The sequence below is a fragment of the Drosophila suzukii genome, chromosome 3, assembly GCF_043229965.1.
Source record: "Drosophila suzukii chromosome 3, CBGP_Dsuzu_IsoJpt1.0, whole genome shotgun sequence".
NCBI lineage: Eukaryota > Metazoa > Arthropoda > Insecta > Diptera > Drosophilidae > Drosophila > Drosophila suzukii.
Genome location: NC_092082.1, coordinates 9,706,837 through 9,727,187, shown reverse-complemented (window position 1 = coordinate 9,727,187; position 20,351 = coordinate 9,706,837). Strand labels below are relative to the sequence as shown.

At 37.8% G+C, this 20,351-nt stretch overlaps 2 protein-coding genes across 10 annotated transcripts in view; one reads left to right on the top strand and one right to left on the bottom strand.

Annotated features, from left to right (window-relative positions):
- fry (Protein furry) overlaps positions 1-20,351 on the bottom strand; it is a 51,907-nt gene that overhangs the window by 11,339 nt on the left and 20,217 nt on the right. For all 8 annotated transcript variants that reach the window (XM_017078330.4, XM_017078327.4, XM_017078336.4 and 5 more), the window contains 7 exons: positions 2,167-2,286; positions 1,702-1,835; positions 1,537-1,635; positions 1,335-1,469; positions 1,094-1,265; positions 873-978; positions 474-809 (listed from right to left, as the gene is read on the bottom strand). In XM_017078330.4, the coding sequence (XP_016933819.3) occupies positions 474-809; positions 873-978; positions 1,094-1,265; positions 1,335-1,469; positions 1,537-1,635; positions 1,702-1,835; positions 2,167-2,286 (1,102 nt within the window). The remainder of the gene's footprint in view (positions 1-473; positions 810-872; positions 979-1,093; positions 1,266-1,334; positions 1,470-1,536; positions 1,636-1,701; positions 1,836-2,166; positions 2,287-20,351) is intronic.
- Positions 2,536-19,930, top strand: CNMaR (CNMamide Receptor). Of its 2 annotated transcripts, XR_005014211.3 has the most exons (8): positions 2,536-4,298; positions 9,728-9,870; positions 10,578-10,816; positions 11,228-11,349; positions 13,347-13,465; positions 13,578-13,648; positions 15,341-15,610; positions 19,292-19,930. XR_005014211.3 is itself a non-coding variant. In XM_017078340.4 (7 exons), the coding sequence occupies exons 1-7, from the start codon at positions 3,627-3,629 to the stop codon at positions 19,387-19,389; spliced, it is 1,464 nt and encodes a 487-aa protein (XP_016933829.3). In that variant the 5' UTR covers positions 2,540-3,626; the 3' UTR covers positions 19,390-19,924. The 2 variants fall into 2 exon arrangements, 1 of the variants encoding a protein (XP_016933829.3); XM_017078340.4 differs by lacking the exon at positions 15,341-15,610 and having other exon boundaries at positions 2,540-4,298; positions 19,292-19,924.

Genomic DNA, 20,351 nt, shown 5'->3' with positions numbered 1-20,351 from the left:
ATTTATTTTGAAGCACTAGGCAATTAAATAAATTGATAAATGTATGAGTACTTCTTAGAGTGGCCTATAGATAATGAAATACACTAGTATGTGATAAGCAAGAAAACTAACATGAGTAGTAGTTAAAGTGAGAGTTAAATCAAAACAAACGAAAAGATACGACTTGATTTTTTAAGTGGTTGCTGCCATCTTGGCTAGCGAAAGTTTACCATATCATTTTAGCGAACCGACTCTATCATAGACTACTTTATTGATCAGTGGCTGGGTTCTTATCAATACATGGTACTCAAGAGGTACGATTGATTTATAGGGCCCTATGAGACCCAGTATATTTTGCATTTCCGACCTGAACCGATAACCGTGATGTGGAGTGGCTTAATCCCCCCTGAGGTGCCAAATTCAAAACAACCGATTAGAAAGGGGGTTCGAGAGAATGGGTGCGATAAGATGGCGCTATCAAGCCATAAACTCACCTGTGAAATCCGCTGATGGGCAAGCTGACATCCGGTAGGAACTCGGTGAGCGGAGCAAAGTAGCCACCGTACTCCGGCATGGGCAGTGGGTGCGGATGGGCATTTGGCGGGGCATCTGATGCTCCTCGCAGCTCAACATTCTCCTCCTGCCGCAGCTCCGGGTCGTTGATGAGTATATCCTCCGGCCTGGGCAATATGGAAGGTCCTGAGGCGGCGCGAATCTTATCGGCTCCTCGGGGTGGACGATTGCCACTCGAACCTGGAGTAACTGCAGCGGCGGCAGCAGCAGCGGCTGCTTGGGTATATGCCCTTATACCACTGTCCGATTTGCAGGTTCTGTGGAGGTAAAATAAACATTAATATGGGCTCTTTAAAGAAAACCTTTTTTTACAGACTTACCCGATTTTAATGGGATCTTCGCCGCTGTGCCGCTTGGTATGAATGGTGCCCTTCTCGACGGCCAAGTCCTGAATCCTGGAGTCATTAATCCCGCCAACAGCTTGGCCTGTCACAAAGTAATTAATCAAATATAATTTAAATTGGTTTACTGAGCTAGCCTCCTAAAGAAATCTTCACAAACTCAATTGTAAACATTTTAATGGCTAATTTTTGGCACCTACCATCGGCACTGTGACTGGAGGCCTTTCGCATGCTGGTCAATCGATAAAATGGTGGCGTCTCCGTGCGTTCAATCAGACAGTTGAGCGTCTCCACAGTCTGCAACTCAGCCATTAGCTCATCCAGTAATCGATCCGGACAGCTGCGCACCAGATAAAGAGCCACCCGCTTGGCCTGACATAAAGTGGATTGCAGAAACCATTAGTAGTACTAGTAGCTTAACCATTGTAATCCAGCACTTACATAGGGCAGCAGTTCGGTAGGTGCCATGCCACTCATGATTACCAAGTAGCGCAGGATAACCTTGAGATTATTGGGCCAAAATTGGCAGAGTGTGCCCCACAACTCCTCGATGTCGCGTGGATGAGCGTCGGAGAACTGCAGTGGAAATATAAATTAAATATTTAAGTACATCCGCTTTACAATCCCCTATATATCCCTTTACCTTGGCCGTGATGTAGAAAAGGTTGTTGAGAATCATTTCCGTTGCCTCTGTTGATCCGGTTCCCTCGCGTCGTCCCCGCGTCCCTGAATCCGGAAAATACTGCGGAAGGAATGGGCAAAGCCAAAAGGTTTAAAACGGAAGGCTATTACATGCATCGCTGCTTACCATAATGTAGGAAAGGGGCGTGGCGGGCGGCACACTGGTGGCCACCAGCTCCATGTTCTGCAGCCAAGGCAGGAGGCACTGCAGCAGCAGGGCGCGCACATCCTCCCTGGCGCTCTGGAAACGATGGGTAATTTCTGCGAAATGGAAACAATTTCAATAAAACATATATTACTTGGCCCTTTCTTATTGCAATATACTACAAACAGCTGATTAAGTTGAAAGCCCTTTTTAAGATATCTTTAACAAAGTGCTTTCTTATTTCACACATCATGCACACCAAAAGCAAAATGAAACATATATATAATTGTATTCTGAACTTTCAACAGATGTTCTTAAAGGCACATTATTTATACTTTAATTAAATGTAATTGGAATATTTTCGTTAAATTAATTTAAATAAATTTAAAGAAAGTGTGTCATTATAGGTAAAGTACGCTTGTAGTTCTAAAAGTCTAAGTAACTCACCTGAAAAGATGGACATGGTAAGTTCCGGTCGTAGCTGGGCCAGTTGCTTGGACAGGAAGCGCTGGGATCGACAGTAAGCACTGCTCAACAGGACATCCAGGGTGCCCACCTTGTCATCCTCTAAAAAGAAAAGAAACCAAAGGGCAATTTAATAAAATGACTCGTAAGAATATACGCAATTTTTAAGTCCAACCGGGATGCGCTGCCCGAATCTGGGTTCCCATTTTGAAGCTCCGTTCTGGAGCAAGTCCCAATGAGGACTGTGAATAAAGTATAACCTTCGCTCATGGCGTTGGCCTTTCCAATGCCAAATGAAAGAAGCTTTTCCGGCATCTGGAAAAGCGCGTTGGTTTGTTATTGTTTTCATTATGGCCCCCCCCCCAATGACACTGTGACCGCTAAAATTCCGTGGGAGACTGGCTGTTTAGCGGCCCATTGTCTACGACCCAGTGGCGTTGTTCTCCTCCTGCGAATCCTGCTGGGCTAATCCCTCGACGGTCCAAAGGAACACTTGTTGCCATTCCTGTCAACCCTGACCTTGTCACCTGTTGATTTTATGAATGAACCTGCGCCGGCGCAATGGCAATGGAAAAGCTTTCACTTGCCGCCTTCCAAGAGGCAATTGAAAGTGGTTTAAAAGGCTGCCACGTCCATTGTCTCGGCTTAGTTGCGCGCTCATTGTCCTGTTGGTTGGACGAACTGGCCAAAAAAAAAGAAAAGGAACAGCCTCACAATCTGCTGCCAAGTTCACCAGGGCATTCGAAAACCGGCGGGATATTAAAAAAATATTTGTTTCCTAATCAATTGAACTAGCGCCTCTCCAAAGTAAACAACCAAATTCTATTACGGGAATTACTAATTAATCGAACAAATTATTGCTTCCATTCAGAACGCAATCACACAAGTTTTGGGCTTTCGAAAAAAAAAATTCCAAAATAAATCTAGACCGCAAATAAAGTGTGCTTTGTGAAAACAAGAACCCTCAGAAGTTTTTCGGGAAAAAACTTTTTTATGTGTGGCAAAAGTTTTTTGAATTTACCTGGCCTTTATTCTTTGCTTACATCATTACGAATTGTGGGCAAAAAATGTTTGGCCGATAATGAACTTAAAACACCTAGGTGAGCAGCCAACGGGAGTTCCAATAAGTTGGCCGAAAGAAAACTTCGGTAGGAAGTTTGGAAAATAAAAAACCTAAATTAACTTTAAGTTAAGCGGAAACAGGCATTCGTGTGAAAAACTAAATAACCAATCGAAACTTTGGCTGGTTGACATGGGACGCGTGAAATAGTTTGGTGGACTAACAAAAAAATATATTGAAAAATTTGTACCTTTCCTGTGAAATGTCTAAACAATTGTCAAAGCAGTGCATTCAATATATGCCATTGAATAATTGAAATAGTGGAAAAAAACGTGTACAATTTGAGTATAAAGTGTGTTGGAAATAATACAGAATATAAAAAATGACTTTAACAACTGCAAATATGGATATGGACTTTATGGGCAATATATCAGCGACTACTGAAGCGGATTTTACCCCAACTGCTGGAGAAGGCAATATTATGGATTATAATGCGAGTGGTGATGCAACGCATATGGATACGAATGACACGGTGGGCGAGGATGAGGAGATGCTGAGGATTGCTTTCTATATAGGGCACTTCTTGCACCATTACTATATCCCCGTACTCTGCTGCACGGGCAGCATTGGAAACATCCTCTCCGTGTTTGTCTTCTTCAGGACAAAGTTAAGGAAGTTATCCTCGAGTTTTTACCTGGCCGCTCTGGCCGTGAGTGATACATGCTTTTTGGTCGGACTCTTTGTCCAGTGGCTGAACTTTCTCGACTTGGATGTCTACAATAGGAACTACTTCTGCCAGTTCTTCACCTTCTTCAGCTATTTGGCCAGCTTCTGCTCCGTCTGGTTTGTGGTGGCCTTCACCGTGGAACGCTTTATAGCGGTCATCTATCCACTGAAACGCCAGACCATGTGCACCGTTCGCCGGGCCAAGATTGTGCTGTTCTGTCTGACCATCGTGGGTTGTCTGCACTGTCTGCCCTATATAGTGATTGCCAAGCCGGTGTTTATGCAAAAACTAAACACAACCATCTGCGATCTCAACGCGGAATACAAGGTGAGTGTGTATAATAGACGATTGCCCACAAAAACTGAAATTTATTTGAAAGTTGCGGTATTCTAAACAAATATTTTTCGTTATTAATAGAGATCTCCTAAAGGTCTGAGAAAATATTTTGTTAAATGCCTTTAGAAAATATGAATGGGGTTTGTACTAACAGTAGTATCAGCTCCTGTAGGTCTGAGAATATAAGTATTATCTCAAATGCGGTTAGCAAAAAAGGGTTTTGTTTTAACAATTGTTTGGCTTATACATCGTTAGTATTTAAATCTTTAAAAGGGATGAAAGTATATTTATATTTCCTCCAAAAATCAGTGAAAACTACCTTGAATTCTCCAAATTTGTAATATTTTGTAGTTGTATCATTCTCATCCCTGTCACACATCAAAATCCAACTTCATCAAACGCATTCTGCCAATGCCTCGAATTTTTCATTTCGGTTGCCTCTGGCGACGACACAACGGAAATTTTGTTTACCATTTCCCGCACCTACGAGTATGTTCGGTTTCTTGAAAGGTAACCCATATGTGCAAGTGCTGGTATTTCTGAATTTCCGTCAGCCATTCACATTGTTATTGGAATTTGAATGGCATTGTACATTTGTATTGGCAAATGGCCAGCAACATTGTTGTCAAATATCTCATAAATATGCTTAGAGCACATGATATTGGTTGAGTAAAAGTTTTGGTTGAGTTAAGAGAAGCTTAGAGGATGAGAGATTATCTGAAGAATCAGTCACTGGCATTTTCTGTTGTTTCCCATGTAACCTTTGACTTGGCAGCTCTTGAGTTCGCGAATCCTTCGTCACTTTCACTCGACTTGGTATTGACACACTGTCAATTAAGCCCAATAAATACCGCCAAGTTATGCCGAGACGAAGTAGCCACTAATTTGGCCAAAACTAGAACAATTAGGGAATTAATTGGTTCCCAAAAGACGGATTGCCAACCGCTGTGTGGGTTAACCGAGCAAATTAGGCATTTATTGGCCACGACAAAAAAAAGGCCCCCTCAAATTGGCTAACGAATGGGTCAAGGAACTGCCCAAAAAATAACAGTAGGAAGCTAAAAATGGCAACAAGGTTAACCATTAAAAAATGACAGAATGTTGGATGTACAAAAGTCGCAGAACTAAATGCTCTTATATGAGAAATACAATAACAAATTATTTACAAACACAAAGTTTATATAAAAATTAAAATTTTTCGAAAGTTTTGTAGTAGTTTAGAACCTGGCTTAAATTTTGATTACTAATTTAATAATTAATTAATTTATATAAGTCAATCCACCTAGAGAAAAAAACTACAGATTAAAAACATTTCATAAATGTATATTAAGGTTTTCATAACTTTTGTAACTCAATACAGTCAGTTAATCGAATTTAAAGCCAGTGTATATATGTATCATATGGTTATAAGGTTGAAAATTCTTTCTTTTTTACTAGTAAATTAAATTTATTTAATTGAATTATTGGTAAAATCTATAGCATTTTATGCGTTGCAAAATAAAGGACGAGCCTGTAGTACTCTTTCTACGCTTTGGGCCAACAAAGATGACTAAAAAACAAAAGGACACTGCCGACTCGTAAACCAAGGCAAATATTTTTTCTGGGCCCGCAGCACAAACAGGACAAAAGGACAAGCTATTAAAAAAAAACATCGAATCCACCGCAAGCCACGTGGACCTACTGGGTGTGTCCTGTTCGTCTCAAGAATGACAATGCCAATTCTCAGGCCCCAATAAATCTCATATTTCACTTGCTTTTCAACTGTTTACCTTTCGCTTAGTGGTAGACGCTTTTTGGGCCTGAAATTCAATGCTAATTTTACACTATGCAATGCAAACAGAATGTCAGGTGACTTAGACAGCTAGTTAAACCTGGCTCTTTTAGCCAGCCAGTCATCCAGCTAGCCAGCCTATTAGCCAAATTGGCCCCAATGAAGCATAAAGTGTCGCGCCTACGTGTATTTCTCCATTCGATTGGTAGAATGATCGATGGAACTCAAACGGCAAAAGCCAGCTTTCAATCAGCAAAGCTTACACTGAGAAACAAATATTTGAACTACATTTAAAAAAATTTACACTTTTTGACTTTAATAGGTGTTTCATAAGGAAAGGACATATAGACAGGAAATATTTAAAGGGAACCTTGTCCGATTGTGAAATTTTAAGTAGGTTTCAAACCTATTTAACGTATGGAAACTTTAAAATAACGCCAACTTTTAGTTTATGATCCGCTTGTTAATTTTTTTACATTTAGTTTAACATGCTGTTTGTATTTTCTTCCATTGAAACCCCGATTTATCGTACGCATGTTAAACTAAAGGTAGGTTTTAAATCTAGTAAGGGTACAACAATTTTATGTTTAAAACCTAATATTAGCTAAAATGCTTATACATACTTTAAGTGGAATATGGAATATTTCTATTTTAAGAAGGTATTTATCGTATGCACATTTAACTTAAGCTACATTTTAAACCTAGAAAGGGTATGCAAATTTTCAGTTTAAGACCTACTTTAAGTTTAACTTGCTTACTAGAAATCAGCCCTTGCAATGAAAATACTGTAAATATACCCCGCAGAGATCATCAGAGGATTTGAAATATCGCAATATCAATACTTCCGATATTTTTCAATATATTAAAACTTTTTTCCAAGTGTACCTTTGAATTGTCAGCAATTCCGTTTGAGCGATGGGAGCCACGAAGTTGATGCCAATGCCAGTCAACAGATGGTACAGATGGCGACCGGCTAGAAATTATGCACGAATACCGCAGGCAACCATGCGCCTGAAAGCCGAATGATTTAGAGGGGAGCGGAATATATAGATGCTGCAACGTGCGGTGAACAATATTGCAAAACGGCAGAAAAAAACACAGTTTCGAGGGGGAAGACGACATAAATTTTGAAACAGACAACAGTTCTAAGCTGTAAATAGACGTTATGTACTTGGCGGTTGGCATATTGAAAGAAACAAATCATTGTGTAATAGCCTTTTGGATGCGGGGGAAGAGCACCCAGTTCTCTAGAAAGGTGGCCAGATGTTCCTAGGGAACTTCCTCCGCAAGTCAGCGGACTTCTAATGAATAGACAAATTGCGGCAAAAGTAATACCTAAATTGTCGCATTCGTTGAAAATAGGACCCCCAATTGAACAGTTGGGATATCTTAAATTCTCTATTCTGAGCGCATTCTGTTAAAAGCTCTTCTTGATAATTAATTAAGTTCTATATTATGGCCGGCAGTCATCAATAAAGAAAGCGCCCTTTGACGTAACTTGGCAGCAGATGTGAAGTCAAATGGAATCGACTAAGCTCATGAAAATCTCCATGCGGCAGGAAGTGTCCAAGAAATAGTAAAGTGCAAATACCATATGCATGGAAATGGATTTTGCCAAAGGATGCCGCCGGGCATAACATTTACAAAAGCTCCGGATTAAACTAGATTTTACTTTAAAATGTTACATATTCTTGGGTTCGAATTTAAATTCGATTTATGCAACTTTTCCAGGGTTTCTTTTTCTTTTATTTGTTAGATTTTATGGAAATTCTTTTTGTTCTAGTGAAAAATTTAACATGTTCCAATAGTAACACAAAAAACATTTGATAAGATACTCGTAAGAATCTTTAGTAAGCTTTAAAGGATAAAAACCACCGGCAATTACATTTCCTCAAGAATTAATTATACTTTCATGACAATTTCGTGTATTAGAAGCATCAAAGGGCAGACATCATCATCGGGAGTTGATTGAAAATTTACGAGCTATTACACTTTGATCCACTTGACATACACAGGCGCCAAAACCCACGAAAAAAATTGAGAGGGGAATAGAAAGTAAATAGGAAGAGCAAATAAATTGATTGGTTGGTCTGGTAGGACAGCTTTTACGGTTATGACGAACATTTGGGGGATTTTCCAGGGCGCTTCCCTGAGGTGTTTACGGACCAAAACCACCTGACCCAAGTGGCCAGTCGACAAATAGAATGTCCCATCAATAGATTAGGGTTTCGCCTTGCTTCTTAGGAGGAAAAAAATATAACTTAAGAGTATTAAGTATATATCAAATAAGTTGGGAAACAATACATCATCCACTTCGGATCATCCCTTTCCTTTTTTTTAAACCGATAAGGGGAAAACCCGAAAATGTAATCAAGTGCCTAACTTTAGTGTGGGCGTAAAATGTGCGCCGATGGCGTAAAATTTAAATTTATTTTCGGAAACATTTTTGGGCACTGATGATTCCGTTCTGCAAATGAAAACTCTGGCCATTGAATTACTTGATGAACAATTTTGATTTTGTCAGTTGGTGATTTACATAATTTCAATGGTTGTGCAATACATGTTGATGAATAGCAACACTTCAAATTATGTAAATTGTAAGCAGCCGCTAGAAATTACAAGTAAACCCACTGATGATGATTGCATATCTAAAGATATGTAAAGTGGGAATTACACTTGTGCTTAAAAGTACTTTGAACTTGAATTCCTGCCTGGCCAGCAGCTGGCTTGATTAGAGTAATATACGGGTGAACAGTTGGATGGGCCTTAATGGATGATAATGCGCTTATGGACTTCCATTTTTGGTTAATTGTGATTGAAACAAATGAGATTGCTTGGCCCAAAATTGGACAGGCCAAATGGCTGCCCACATCTGTTCGAAAAGATTATTTCGGGAGTCCTGGCAGATTTCAGATGGAACATTTCGGACATGAAAATATGCAGGCAGTCAGGAATTTGCCTGCTGAAAAGCTCTTAACCCAAGGGAAAGTGAAAAATAAATGCCCAGGACGAAGTGAAAATAGTTTACCCCTTCGAAAAGAGTCCCGGGGGAAAAGTGTTCGGCCGAGCAGAAAATTCCGGGAAGTATGCCGAGATTAAAGAAACTGGCCAGAAGGTCAAACTTTTGTTGTTCAGAGCATAAACTTATCGGTTCAGCTTGAAATAATTCCATTAAATTTCCTGGCTAAGCAAATTATGCAAATTAAAACGGGATTCTCTGTACTAAACCATGGATTTTATTATCATGAGAAAATGAGGTTTTAGGTTGCACTGGCGGTTAAAAAGAAAGTTTATTTTATTTTCAGAAATAGTCGACTCAACAACTAATTTCCCACTGCGCTTTGCGTGACATGCAAATGGATTAAGTCTGATTTTTTCCACATTTCGTTTCAAATTTAATTACTTTCTACTTTTAGCTTAGAGTTTTGGAGTTGCTTGGACAAAAAAAAAAACCCAACCAAATTGAATTGAAACGAAACAAGATTAAAGCTAGTTGGGATTGGCGAAAGCCAAATTACGTATACGTGGCGTATACTCAATTTGGTACACTGTTTGCGTATACGCCCCGTTGGCGTAACCGCACAAAAAACCAATCGAATTGCAAGCACCGCAATGATAATAAAAAAAAACATTTCGCTTTTATTTGCAGGAACAACTGGCCCTCTTCAACTATTGGGACTCGATTGTCGTCTATGCGGTGCCCTTTACCACCATCGCCGTTTTGAACACCTGTACAGGTTGCACGGTCTGGAAATTCGCCACTGTTCGCCGAACGCTGACCATGCACAAGATGTGAGTACTGTACTGTAATGGATAATTGTTGTTCAACTTATTGACCTTTGGGGTGAAAAGCCGTTAGAGCGATCTGCATGACACGCCCTTGAGAAACATTTTCATTATTGGTCTAAGTTGCTGTGGGATTAGATTACAATCGCCACACGTGTCAATAAGATTGAAACATATGAAAAGACTTGTTAACTTTTATTTTAGTGAATTTAGTTTGTGTAATGAAGTAGGGAAAGGGCTATGTTTTATTTATCCCATTTAATTTATAGTATACATCTAATAGAAAGAACAATTAGCTACTTAAAGAACTACTAATCCACTGTTATGAAATATTTCACATATAGTATGAAAAGTTTAGAGTAGAACGTATTTTAGTTAAGTAGCTTAGAAACCCATTTTTATATTTGATAAGGAAATTAGAAACATCAGAATAAAAGAAAAAACATTTTTTTAGCCAGTTACATACATTTTTTAAGCACGGACAATTTTCAGAACCTTTTTCCAAGATTCTTTGCGCACCTAATAAACATAAAAAATTTCTCGATTTCATTTACAAAATATATAATCAAAAATTGAAAGGAGTTAGAGATTTTTTTAAAAGTTACGTTCTCTTTTTATTCGTTGTTTATAAACCCATAAATGTAATGTAACCTGATGTTTGTTCAACCCATGCCCTAAATGCATAATATGGTTTGATGTTTTTCTCTAACCAGGAAGCCCCAAGCGAACAGCATGCCCTCGAACTCGTCGAACTCATCCGGAGGAGCGTCTGCAGTGGCCTCGTACCGCCTTTCGGCATCTCTGAAGCGCCAGAAGTCGACGGGAACGCATCCAAGCGGACAGCACAATGTGGCCAACAGACAGCCGGATGAGCAGGAACAACAGCAGCCGCAGCAGCAACAACATCAGATAAACAATTGCCAACACCATGGCGAGATTACACAGAAACCAGGTGAGAATCCTCCCAAGAAACCGGTTGGTTGGTTTTTCATTTGGAAAACGTCAGTTCTAAGGAACTTGCCTCGTTCTGGTGACATTTGCTGGAAACTTGGCACAAGCAAAAGGGCTACAACTTTTTCTAAAGCCATTTAAGTTCGCTTGTGATTTTGTGAATTTGTTTGCCGCGTCTGACATTAAAAATGACAAAACAAAAGATGATGATGAACGAAGGCGGAAAAATGTATGAAGAACTTTCCGACAGCTGCAGTCTTTTCCCAACTTTGTGACACTGACAAATTGTCAAACAATTTGCCAACTATTACATATATATAATAAGCAACTAATTATGAAGTCTTCAGGAGTGTGAAGAAAATCTTGAGTTAACTCCTCCGCCTGTAATTTGTTTTATATTTTTTACTTTTAGCTCGTCGCAAGGTACAGAACTCATCGCAGATCAAGGTAACCAAAATGCTGCTAATTGTCTCAACGGTTTTCGTGTGCCTCAATTTGCCCAGCTGCTTGCTGCGCATCGAAGCCTATTGGGAGGTAAGTGAAGCACACATAATGGCCGCTCTTCTCGGCCAATCAGTCAAGTTTAGGCCCCGACTCTACTATATGGAGGCCCAAACAAAGACAGTATATTGTGTGGCCAGGACAAAGATGGGGCTCTCCTTTGGTTTGACCCTAATAATTGGATCAGCAGCCGTGGGCAAGCTTCTAAAATTAGTGCGGTTAGACAAGTAGACAGGGTATACACAGAAAAAATCTAGATCTTAACTGCATGGGTTTTCTAAATATTATGAATTTTAGTATAAGTTGTGGTAAACAAAAAAAATATTGATTGATATGATTTATTGCATTGATTCTTTGAATTTTATAGAGAGATTTATATATATAAATTAAACTAGTCAAATAAATAGTATCATATTATTTCTAGATTCTATTCTACTTTTTAAAAGGAGAATTCTTGTATTCAATGCATTCTACTCCTTTATTTTAGACAAACTTTTTTTATACGCCATATGAAAAAGTTTTTTTTGCTTTGCGAATTACCCCAATATTTTTTCCCAGTGCAAGCTTCCCTAATGCCTGCCCAAAACAATGCGGAATAAGTAGTCTTATAGCTTGGCCGTCAGCTGTCCGTTACTAATTATCTGACCACAAATGCGAGAAACGGCTGTGAATCTCGGCTCTATTCCTGACCCCTCTCATATCTAAACTAAGCAGAACAACAGTCGTAAAGTTCCCATGACAACATAAACTATTTTGGCTGCTTCGGCCCAAGGGGGCAACTTTCTGCTTCCAATTCAAATCCTTCGACTTTCCGCTCGCTTACATACATATATCATCATACATCACACCATATAAACGCACTTCAAAGGGCAAAACATTTTAATATCCTCGCCAAGTGAACACCGACTGGTTGGCATGGCGAAAGACACATAGGTGTTAATTAGGCTTTAATTAGTTTGTGCACTTCGGAGGCAAATCGTAAAAATAAAATCAGTTTCTTGTTACAATAAATCCCCTAGGGTGCCAACTGCAATAGTAATCACAAAATAATCATTGCAAAGTATCAGAAGTTTTGTAATTTCATCATACCAATAAAGGGAAACTATAAAAATGAATTTACATTTGAAATTAAATTAAATGCCGTTTAATTAAGCTGACTACTGAAAATGGCATGCATTTTCCAAATGAAAAACATGAGCTCTTTTAAATTAATTAAATTTGCTTGTATCCACAATCAGGGTGCTTTTTAATAATGATAGTGACAGCAGTCCTTTACCCTTTGGTTTTTTTTTTATGTCATCCTGTTGCTATATTAGAGCTTTCCGCGAAATGGAGGCGTTCTAAATTACTGAGAATTTAATACATGCCATCTGTTGTCAAAGCAGATTGGCTGATTTTTTTGTATACTAGACGATTCGTCAGAGTTGGTATATAAATAAAAAGAAAAAATAAAAGCACCAGCTCTAAAAATACCCATAGGGCCCTATCAAGAAGAGCACTTTGGCTTATCATTTTAACAATATGTTGAGCTTAATCTTCTTTTTGATTCAAATCACTCAACGTAACCCAAGAAAACCTTAAATGTTAAATCCTAATTGATTTATGCATATGCGGTTAGGGCATAGAAATTGATTTTTACACCACAGTTCACTTGTCAATTTGAAAAACCAACTTTGATTGCGACACAAAATTAATTGAGTGGAAAAGTAAGGACAGCAGACGGACATCCAAGAGCTGAATTATTATTCGGCCTTTTCTCTTTGGGATCAACAGGTCAACAAGGGCGGCACGTGCCCATAACATTTGAGTTTCTTGGGGGAGAAAGAGTAATGATTTATTCCAGCAATGATTTAGCCATTAGTGTGTTATGTAAAATGTTGTCTCAATTGTATCGAAATTCATATTAAGAGCTCAAAGGCAAAGGACAAGCTGTTAATGCCAAGGGTTACCTCGGCAACGTACAACTTCTTAATTGGCTAACAAAATTCCCAATAATGCTATTTTGTTTCTTGGAATTTACACATCCACAGACGGAATCGGCCAGAAACGAGAACTCGACAATTGCCCTTCAATATATATTTCACGCTTTCTTCATCACAAATTTCGGCATAAATTTTGTGCTTTACTGCGTCAGCGGACAGAATTTTCGGTAAGTAATCGCTCTCAAAATTACCCCAATAACTCATGTCTATATGACTGTCTTTTAACAACATTTAAATACAATTTTTCCATTATTCTCGTTTTTTTCCACGAATTTACAGCAAAGCCGTTTTGAGCATTTTTAGGAGGGTTTCATCCACCCAACGGGAGGCGGGAAACACCCAAGTTACAGGTGAGTGGGCGATTTTTTCTTCAATAATAAAGACACATAATGCATTCAAGGCAGCATGTGGAAATTTCATATGACAAATGCGATTTTGTGTGCTCAAAAAGCTTTCAAATTTATTTTCTTGTCTTTGAAAAGATGTCTTAGTACATTTAATAACCATAAACGGTGTGCATGGATTGCTATTCAAAATAATTTAATCCTCAGCAGTCCATTTAATATTTTTAGGCCACTTAGACAAATTGCTTTTTAGGAATTTACTATGCCAAAAACTTAAAGCTCCAAAAAGACATTTTTAATGAATAGATAGAAAAGTGTTATGTGTGTCCAAATATTTCAGACTAAACTGGTATTAAAATATTATATAAATATAATTTCTTTACTAAAAACCTCACTTGATACATAAACCAAAATATTTATTTTCCTTTTAACTCTGCTTATAAGCTTTAAATTTCGCCCGAAAATATATAAGATATTTATTGTGAAGACGGGATTTCCCCTCCGGTTGAGACTTAAACTTTGCAACTTCACTGGCTCCTTCCTGCCAGCAGTAGCAAAAAATCCAAAACTTTAGTGTTCTTAACGAAACTTTATTGTATAGTTAAAGCTGGTTAAATCCCGCTGAAAATGCCAACAGGGCTGCGGTTTATATAGCTGCACTTGACATATGCACTTGGAAAAAAAATACGCAGGGAGGTGCCATTAATATATTGAACTTACTTACAGTTGCTAGATCTTCGGGCAGATATAAGGTTACCAATTTAAATTAATTTATAATCAGGACTGTTAACCTCTTAAGCCGAAGTGGTTCAGATATTTTTATAAAACGAACCGAACCATTATCGGGATAGTCGATTTATTTTATAATTCTTTTTTAAATTCTGCGCCATTTATAGAAAATGTAACCCTTTTTTGTGTTATTCTTTTAATGGACAAACATTCATTTTTTGGTACTCTACTAGGATATTTATATATAAATAAAAAACAACAAAATTAAGCCTGTTTTAAGCCTGAATGCTGTTTTAGTATTTCGACGCACCGGTTAGCAAACTGGAACTTTATATATCGTTTAGGTTCGATCCCTAAACCGAACCAAAGCCATAGTTATATGGGTACACAGCCCTGTTTATAATGCAATATTTTTAATGTTAAGTTAGTTTTGGCATGTTTTCCAATTAAATCCGACGCCTTGCAGAAAAGAGAAGCTATGCAGATGCAGAATAAACATTTTTAACGCTCGACTTCCAAGGCTGACTCTTTCGGGCCGAGCAAAAATCCAGATAAACTCAGCTCAAACCGGCACAAACAGATGTCTGCAGCAGAAATTGGTAGGGCTTAAAGTGACCACTCAACTTTCTTCTCTGGAATTAAATCCCAGCCGGCATTGCATTTTCCTTCTGCCAAAAGCCGGAACACTAATTGTTGTTTCGTTGCTGCATTTAACCCAGAGCCGGGGGGAAAACTTTTCCTATAAACGCTCGGACAGTGGAGGCAAACAAATCAGCATCTGACGCCGAGATTTCTGTTAATGAAAAGCGGTCAGCAATGTCACCGGGAAAAACCCACAGGAGGGGGGAAAATCGGAGGGACAAAAGAAGCCGGATGTAAGCGATAAACGGGAATGAAAAAGGTTTATTGGTGCACGGGGAAAAAATGTATCATAATTATAATAATTATATAATCATATTTAATATTTAGCTTAAATAACTTACAAGCCAACTCAAAAGACGAACAACATTTTCCCAGGACTAGAAGACCATTAAGTGATGAATGCAAATCGTAATTTAATTGCTCAGTTCTGTTTTGAATCCCAAGGCAAAGCAATTGAAGTATGCAATTTTGCAGAGAAGAACAAGAGAATAAACTGGGGCAAATGCTAATCGAGTGCTAAATGATTTTCCATTACGCTTCAGGGCTTTCTTCGAATTTCTTCATGCATTCAAGGAAATCTTCAACAAATGCCCTCAGGTCAGCAAACTAAGAGCCTTACTTTAAAAAGTTTATATACATCAATTTGACTATAATTCACCCAATGGCATTAAATTAATCGTATTATATTTGTTTGGAAATTATTCATGAATATTATTGTACAATGGGTATTAATTTTGTATAATGCGAAGTCGGCCAACAATGTTGTATAGTTTGGTGCCTTTATATGGATTCCATATAAATTCAAATTCATTTTTTTTATGGCTTGAGCTGGGTTTCCCACAAGAGGATTCCCCCCCCCCTCCGAAAATTTCACTCAACTCTCATTCATCTGCCGTAAAATTTAGTTTTACGATTTTCCGGCTTACCTTTGGGGGCATCAATTTTTAATTTCTTACTAAAGCCAAGAGCATTTCTGAACAGCTATCTTTCCTTGCCTCTGGTGGCATATTGAAAGCCATAAAAATGTCAAGGTGCATATTTCTTTTACGGTATGGTTTTCCACTTGTTAATTAAAAGTGTTTGCCAATTCGTTAAAAGCGGGGAATAGGGCAGCTGGAAAATTAAAGTCAGCTTCAGAAAGTGTGCCACACCAAATCCTGTCAACGCGGCGAAGAAAAAGAGCCAGGGCTAAAGTACAATTCAAATGGAAATGTAAACTAAAAAGGGAAAACTGGGGGAAAGTGAAAGGGAAAGCGAAGGATCTTCTGTCAGAAGCTGCGAGGCAAAAAGGATCAAACGGGATGAAGGAGTGTGCTCCATGCAAATATTGACACCATGCAAATACACGAGGTGTCCTTGTTTTGTTTGCACGCCTGGAGGGTAAAAACAGGAAGGGAAAGATTTTCGCATTTGCAACAATTGAAATTACATTTAACACTGTCGCAACGAAAGAGATGTTTAAAAAGATTAGTATTTGTTTTTTATTTCTCTACTTTTTTTCCACGTGGATATTAGCCTGCAAGTGGCACTTTAATTAAAGTCTTTCAAACAGAATATAAAGGCGTACCAAAGATATTCTCAATGCTTCGAAAAAAAAACAGTTTGCTTTTCTTGCTTTTCATTCACCAAATGTTTTATTTTTAGCTTTGAAAGAAAAAATCCTAACACTTTGGCTGAAGTTTAAAATAAGAAGAATCTTTCAAACAAATCAAAAACTTTTGTATAACACCTCATAGAATTTTTTTTTTTTCAAACATAGTAAATTCTTCAAGTAAACTTAGTAAGTTCTATTCATTTACAACGTATTTATTCAATTTAAATTACATAAAGTCGAAATTAATTGATCGACCCAGTTTCCCTGTTTAACATTCTTTCGCTGAAATCAAAAACCAGCACGGATGATCCGAAAATCAAACACCGGCAGTTAATGAGGAAATCGTTCCGTTCGCACATTGGACTCGCAGCCAATCCGCGTATAATCACGGCCTGCGGAAAGTGCGAAAGCTTTAGTTTCGCAAATACCTTTTCCTTTTTCGCGCGGCATTACTCATACGCAATGTGGTACGTGTGCTGAATGCAATGGCAATTGGCGCGCCTCTCGGGATCCGCCCGTTGCGCCCTCATTACGGTGTTGCTTATTGGCCATAAATTACCAACTCATCCAGTCACGCTTTCTCAGAATGGTGGGGGCCTATCCCTATACCCTCCGGTTATTTCCTTGGCGAGTCAATCAGCGCTTTTCTCTGGAGAAAACAGTGCCATTTGCTATCTTTCTCCATTCAACCATAAGAAAATAACTAAAAATGTACCTTACTGGCTTTAAAGTGATTTAGATGAGAAGCTAGCTCATAAAGGTGTGTAAATATTAAAATTAATGGCTAATTGCCAAAAGAAAAGGAATCTTTTGTATGTCTATAAGGCTAACATAATAATAAATTAAAAATTCAAACTTTCTCTTCTGGTCTTCTTTTATAAAGATTAAATTTTACATTGATTTAAGGGTAGCTTTTTGCGTGGTATATGTAGGTTTATTTGGAATTTATCTGGAATCAGTATATACTGAATTAAGCTCTGTTCAGAACTATTTAAGGGGAATCAGTTTTTCCTTACATCTTCAACTAAGAAAACTAACGACTATCATCTTCACTTGACCTTTTACTGAAGTGTGTGTTAACTGGACTCATTTATAACGATTAATCTTAGATGAGGCTTGAGTTTGGCCAGGAAATGATTGTGCTGGGTCAGAATATCAAGTGGATTCCCCAAAAAAGGACTCAAATCTAACAAATTTCGCCAGCCCGTCTATTCATTGAGAAAACAACTGAACACAACAATTCACTTATGATTTCGATGGCTTCCGTATTCGTTGGAAAATGGCAGTGAAAAGATTCGGGATGACGTGGAGATTCTGTTCCTTTGTGGTTGACTGTATAATTTATTTAATAACTTACTGGAAAAGGAATACAAAAAAAAGCGTGACACAAAAGCCGTGGAATCATCAGACAGGCTTCGAGGACATTCGAAGAACGTCATCATTAATCTTGCCGGGCTACAAATATCCACACACATGGCAATCAAGAAAAAATTTGGAGGCAAAAGCCAAAGAGGATGGAATCCTTCTCAAGAGGCGAAGTGGCAACATGCTATTTATACGTATATCTTCCTTGTTGACTGGCCCCAGAGACATTTAAGATAATTAAAAGGAAACAAAGTGTGCCAGGCGTATAAATTAAAGTGTAATTCTGAGGTGAATTTGAATGGGTCCGGGAAATACAATTGCCTTTGAAGGATAACCATAATTACCCAGCGCACAGATCATAAAGGAACAAATGTAAACAAGACAGAAAGGCAAACAATCGTGTTCATTGGAAAATGCCACTGGACTGAATTTATTGGCACTTTTTCCCGGCTTTGTTTGCTATCGAACACGGATGATTGATTAGCAGAGATTGCTATGAAACACAATATTTCGGATTTTCACGAAATGAATATGCTATGTGCTGTTCTCTCTGTTAAATTAGCTAACAAAAACCCAATGAATATTTTCGACTCGCTTGGCTTACAGGGGATTTAAAATTCCGATTTGTTTAGTATTCGATTCCTGACATTTCATTCTATCGTCTGGCCAATAAATTGGACCCCAAATAAGCCAAAAATCCAGTTGAGCAGCCATTGAAAACCCCAAAGTACCGAATTTATAGTCTACTTTTGTGCGCCCTGCTGGGATTTTGATACGGCTGACAACATAAATTTCAACTCTTTTTATGCCAGGTACAAAAGGGTGGAGGCAGGTACACTTGAATTACAAAAAAACATTTTTAAATAAGCTATTAATGCTCTATGATTTCCGTTGTTTAAAAAAAGGTATAATTCCTATGAATAACGGACCATTTTTTTATATTATGAATTGTTTTTCATTTTTTTAAAACATAATCTCAACAATCACTTAGCATTTAATGCCGAAATGCAAAGCTCTTTAAATATGGAGTATAGAAAAATAAACACTTTAAAATAACCTGCAGTTATTTGTGTTGTATAAAACAATGAGCAAACCTAACTATTGCTTTGAAATTCATAATTAAGTTTCATTATTTAACTTTTGCTTTGCACGCCAACATTACGCACCAAAAGTCAATTTGTGAAATCAACAATTGCTATGGCAATTCGAAAGCCAAGAAGTGAAACCAAATTAACATAAACACACATGCTTTTTCAAACAATTCGCAGCAAATTAATTTAGTAAATTTTCACATATTAACTCCACGCTTTTCTTTTCAGTTTCTGAATATTGTCGTAATACCGGCACATCCACTCGTCGGCGAATGATGACGCAGCATTGTTGGAACGAAATGCACGAGTTGCATCCACTCAAGTGAATTGCAGAGCTTACAATATAATATAATAATAAACACAGAGGCTACAAAGGCCAATGAAAAATGGGAAATTGCGAAATACGCCGCGGGATAAGCAGGAATTTCGTTTTTAATTAGATTTCAGCAAACATAATATAAGAGGAAGAAGAGAAGGTAAAAGTTAGTTTACACAGTCAAGAATTAAAAACGAAAATATTTGTTTGTGATGTGAAGGCCAAGCAAAAAGAAATGAAAATCAAACTTAAGAATGTATACACCGAATTACGTATATTTAAGTGTTTAACTAACCATTTAGTAATAATATAACTATCTTTTGTTTTGCTTCCGTAACTGTACGCATATTTAGAAAGCTGTTAAATAAGAAAAACCAATCCAATTTAAATCCGCACGCTAAACTAATTGAAACCTAACCACAGAAACACAATTTGAAAACGTCAAACGTAAAACCCAATAGATTAGATTAATAAAAACGTATTCCTGTCTAACCAACCAACACGAAAATGTGTACAAGTAATAAATGTTAATTTCGTTAAATGAAAAGCCGACCAGAGTTTTGATTGGATTCCCCAATTCGCCACAGAAGAACCATTTAAATAATTTTCCAATTGACTTATCCTAATAAGGTAATTTGGTTTAGTTTATTTTATTACAAAATTTGGCAGCTTAAAGCAATTGAATGTTCACATTGATGGCTAAATCCCGAACTGCTCAGCGTTTTTCTCTGCTGACCCAATGTCGGGGATTTAATATTATCTTTTAAACCCAAAAGAACTAAGCTTATATTGCAGCATCCTGGACAAAAGGCAACTTCATCAGCTTATACTGCCAAGCCAAAAAAAAAAGGTCAAAGAAGGCTAGATTTTTATGTGGGTGGGTAATATTTTTGGGTAAACAGCTTCAGCTTCGCAAAAAAGCAGCAAAATAAGTTGAAGTGCAAGCATTGAAATTGGTATAATTACGAAAAT

Excerpts from the sequence above, each read along its gene's own strand:
- CNMaR (XM_017078340.4), top strand. The coding sequence starts at position 3,627 with ATGACTTTAACAACTGCAAATATGGATATGGACTTTATGGGCAATATA. Across the intron at positions 11,350-13,346 it reads GCATCGAAGCCTATTGGGAG|ACGGAATCGGCCAGAAACGA; the intron begins GTAAGTGAAGCA and ends ACACATCCACAG. Across the intron at positions 13,649-19,291 it reads GGGAAACACCCAAGTTACAG|TTTCTGAATATTGTCGTAAT; the intron begins GTGAGTGGGCGA and ends TTTTCTTTTCAG.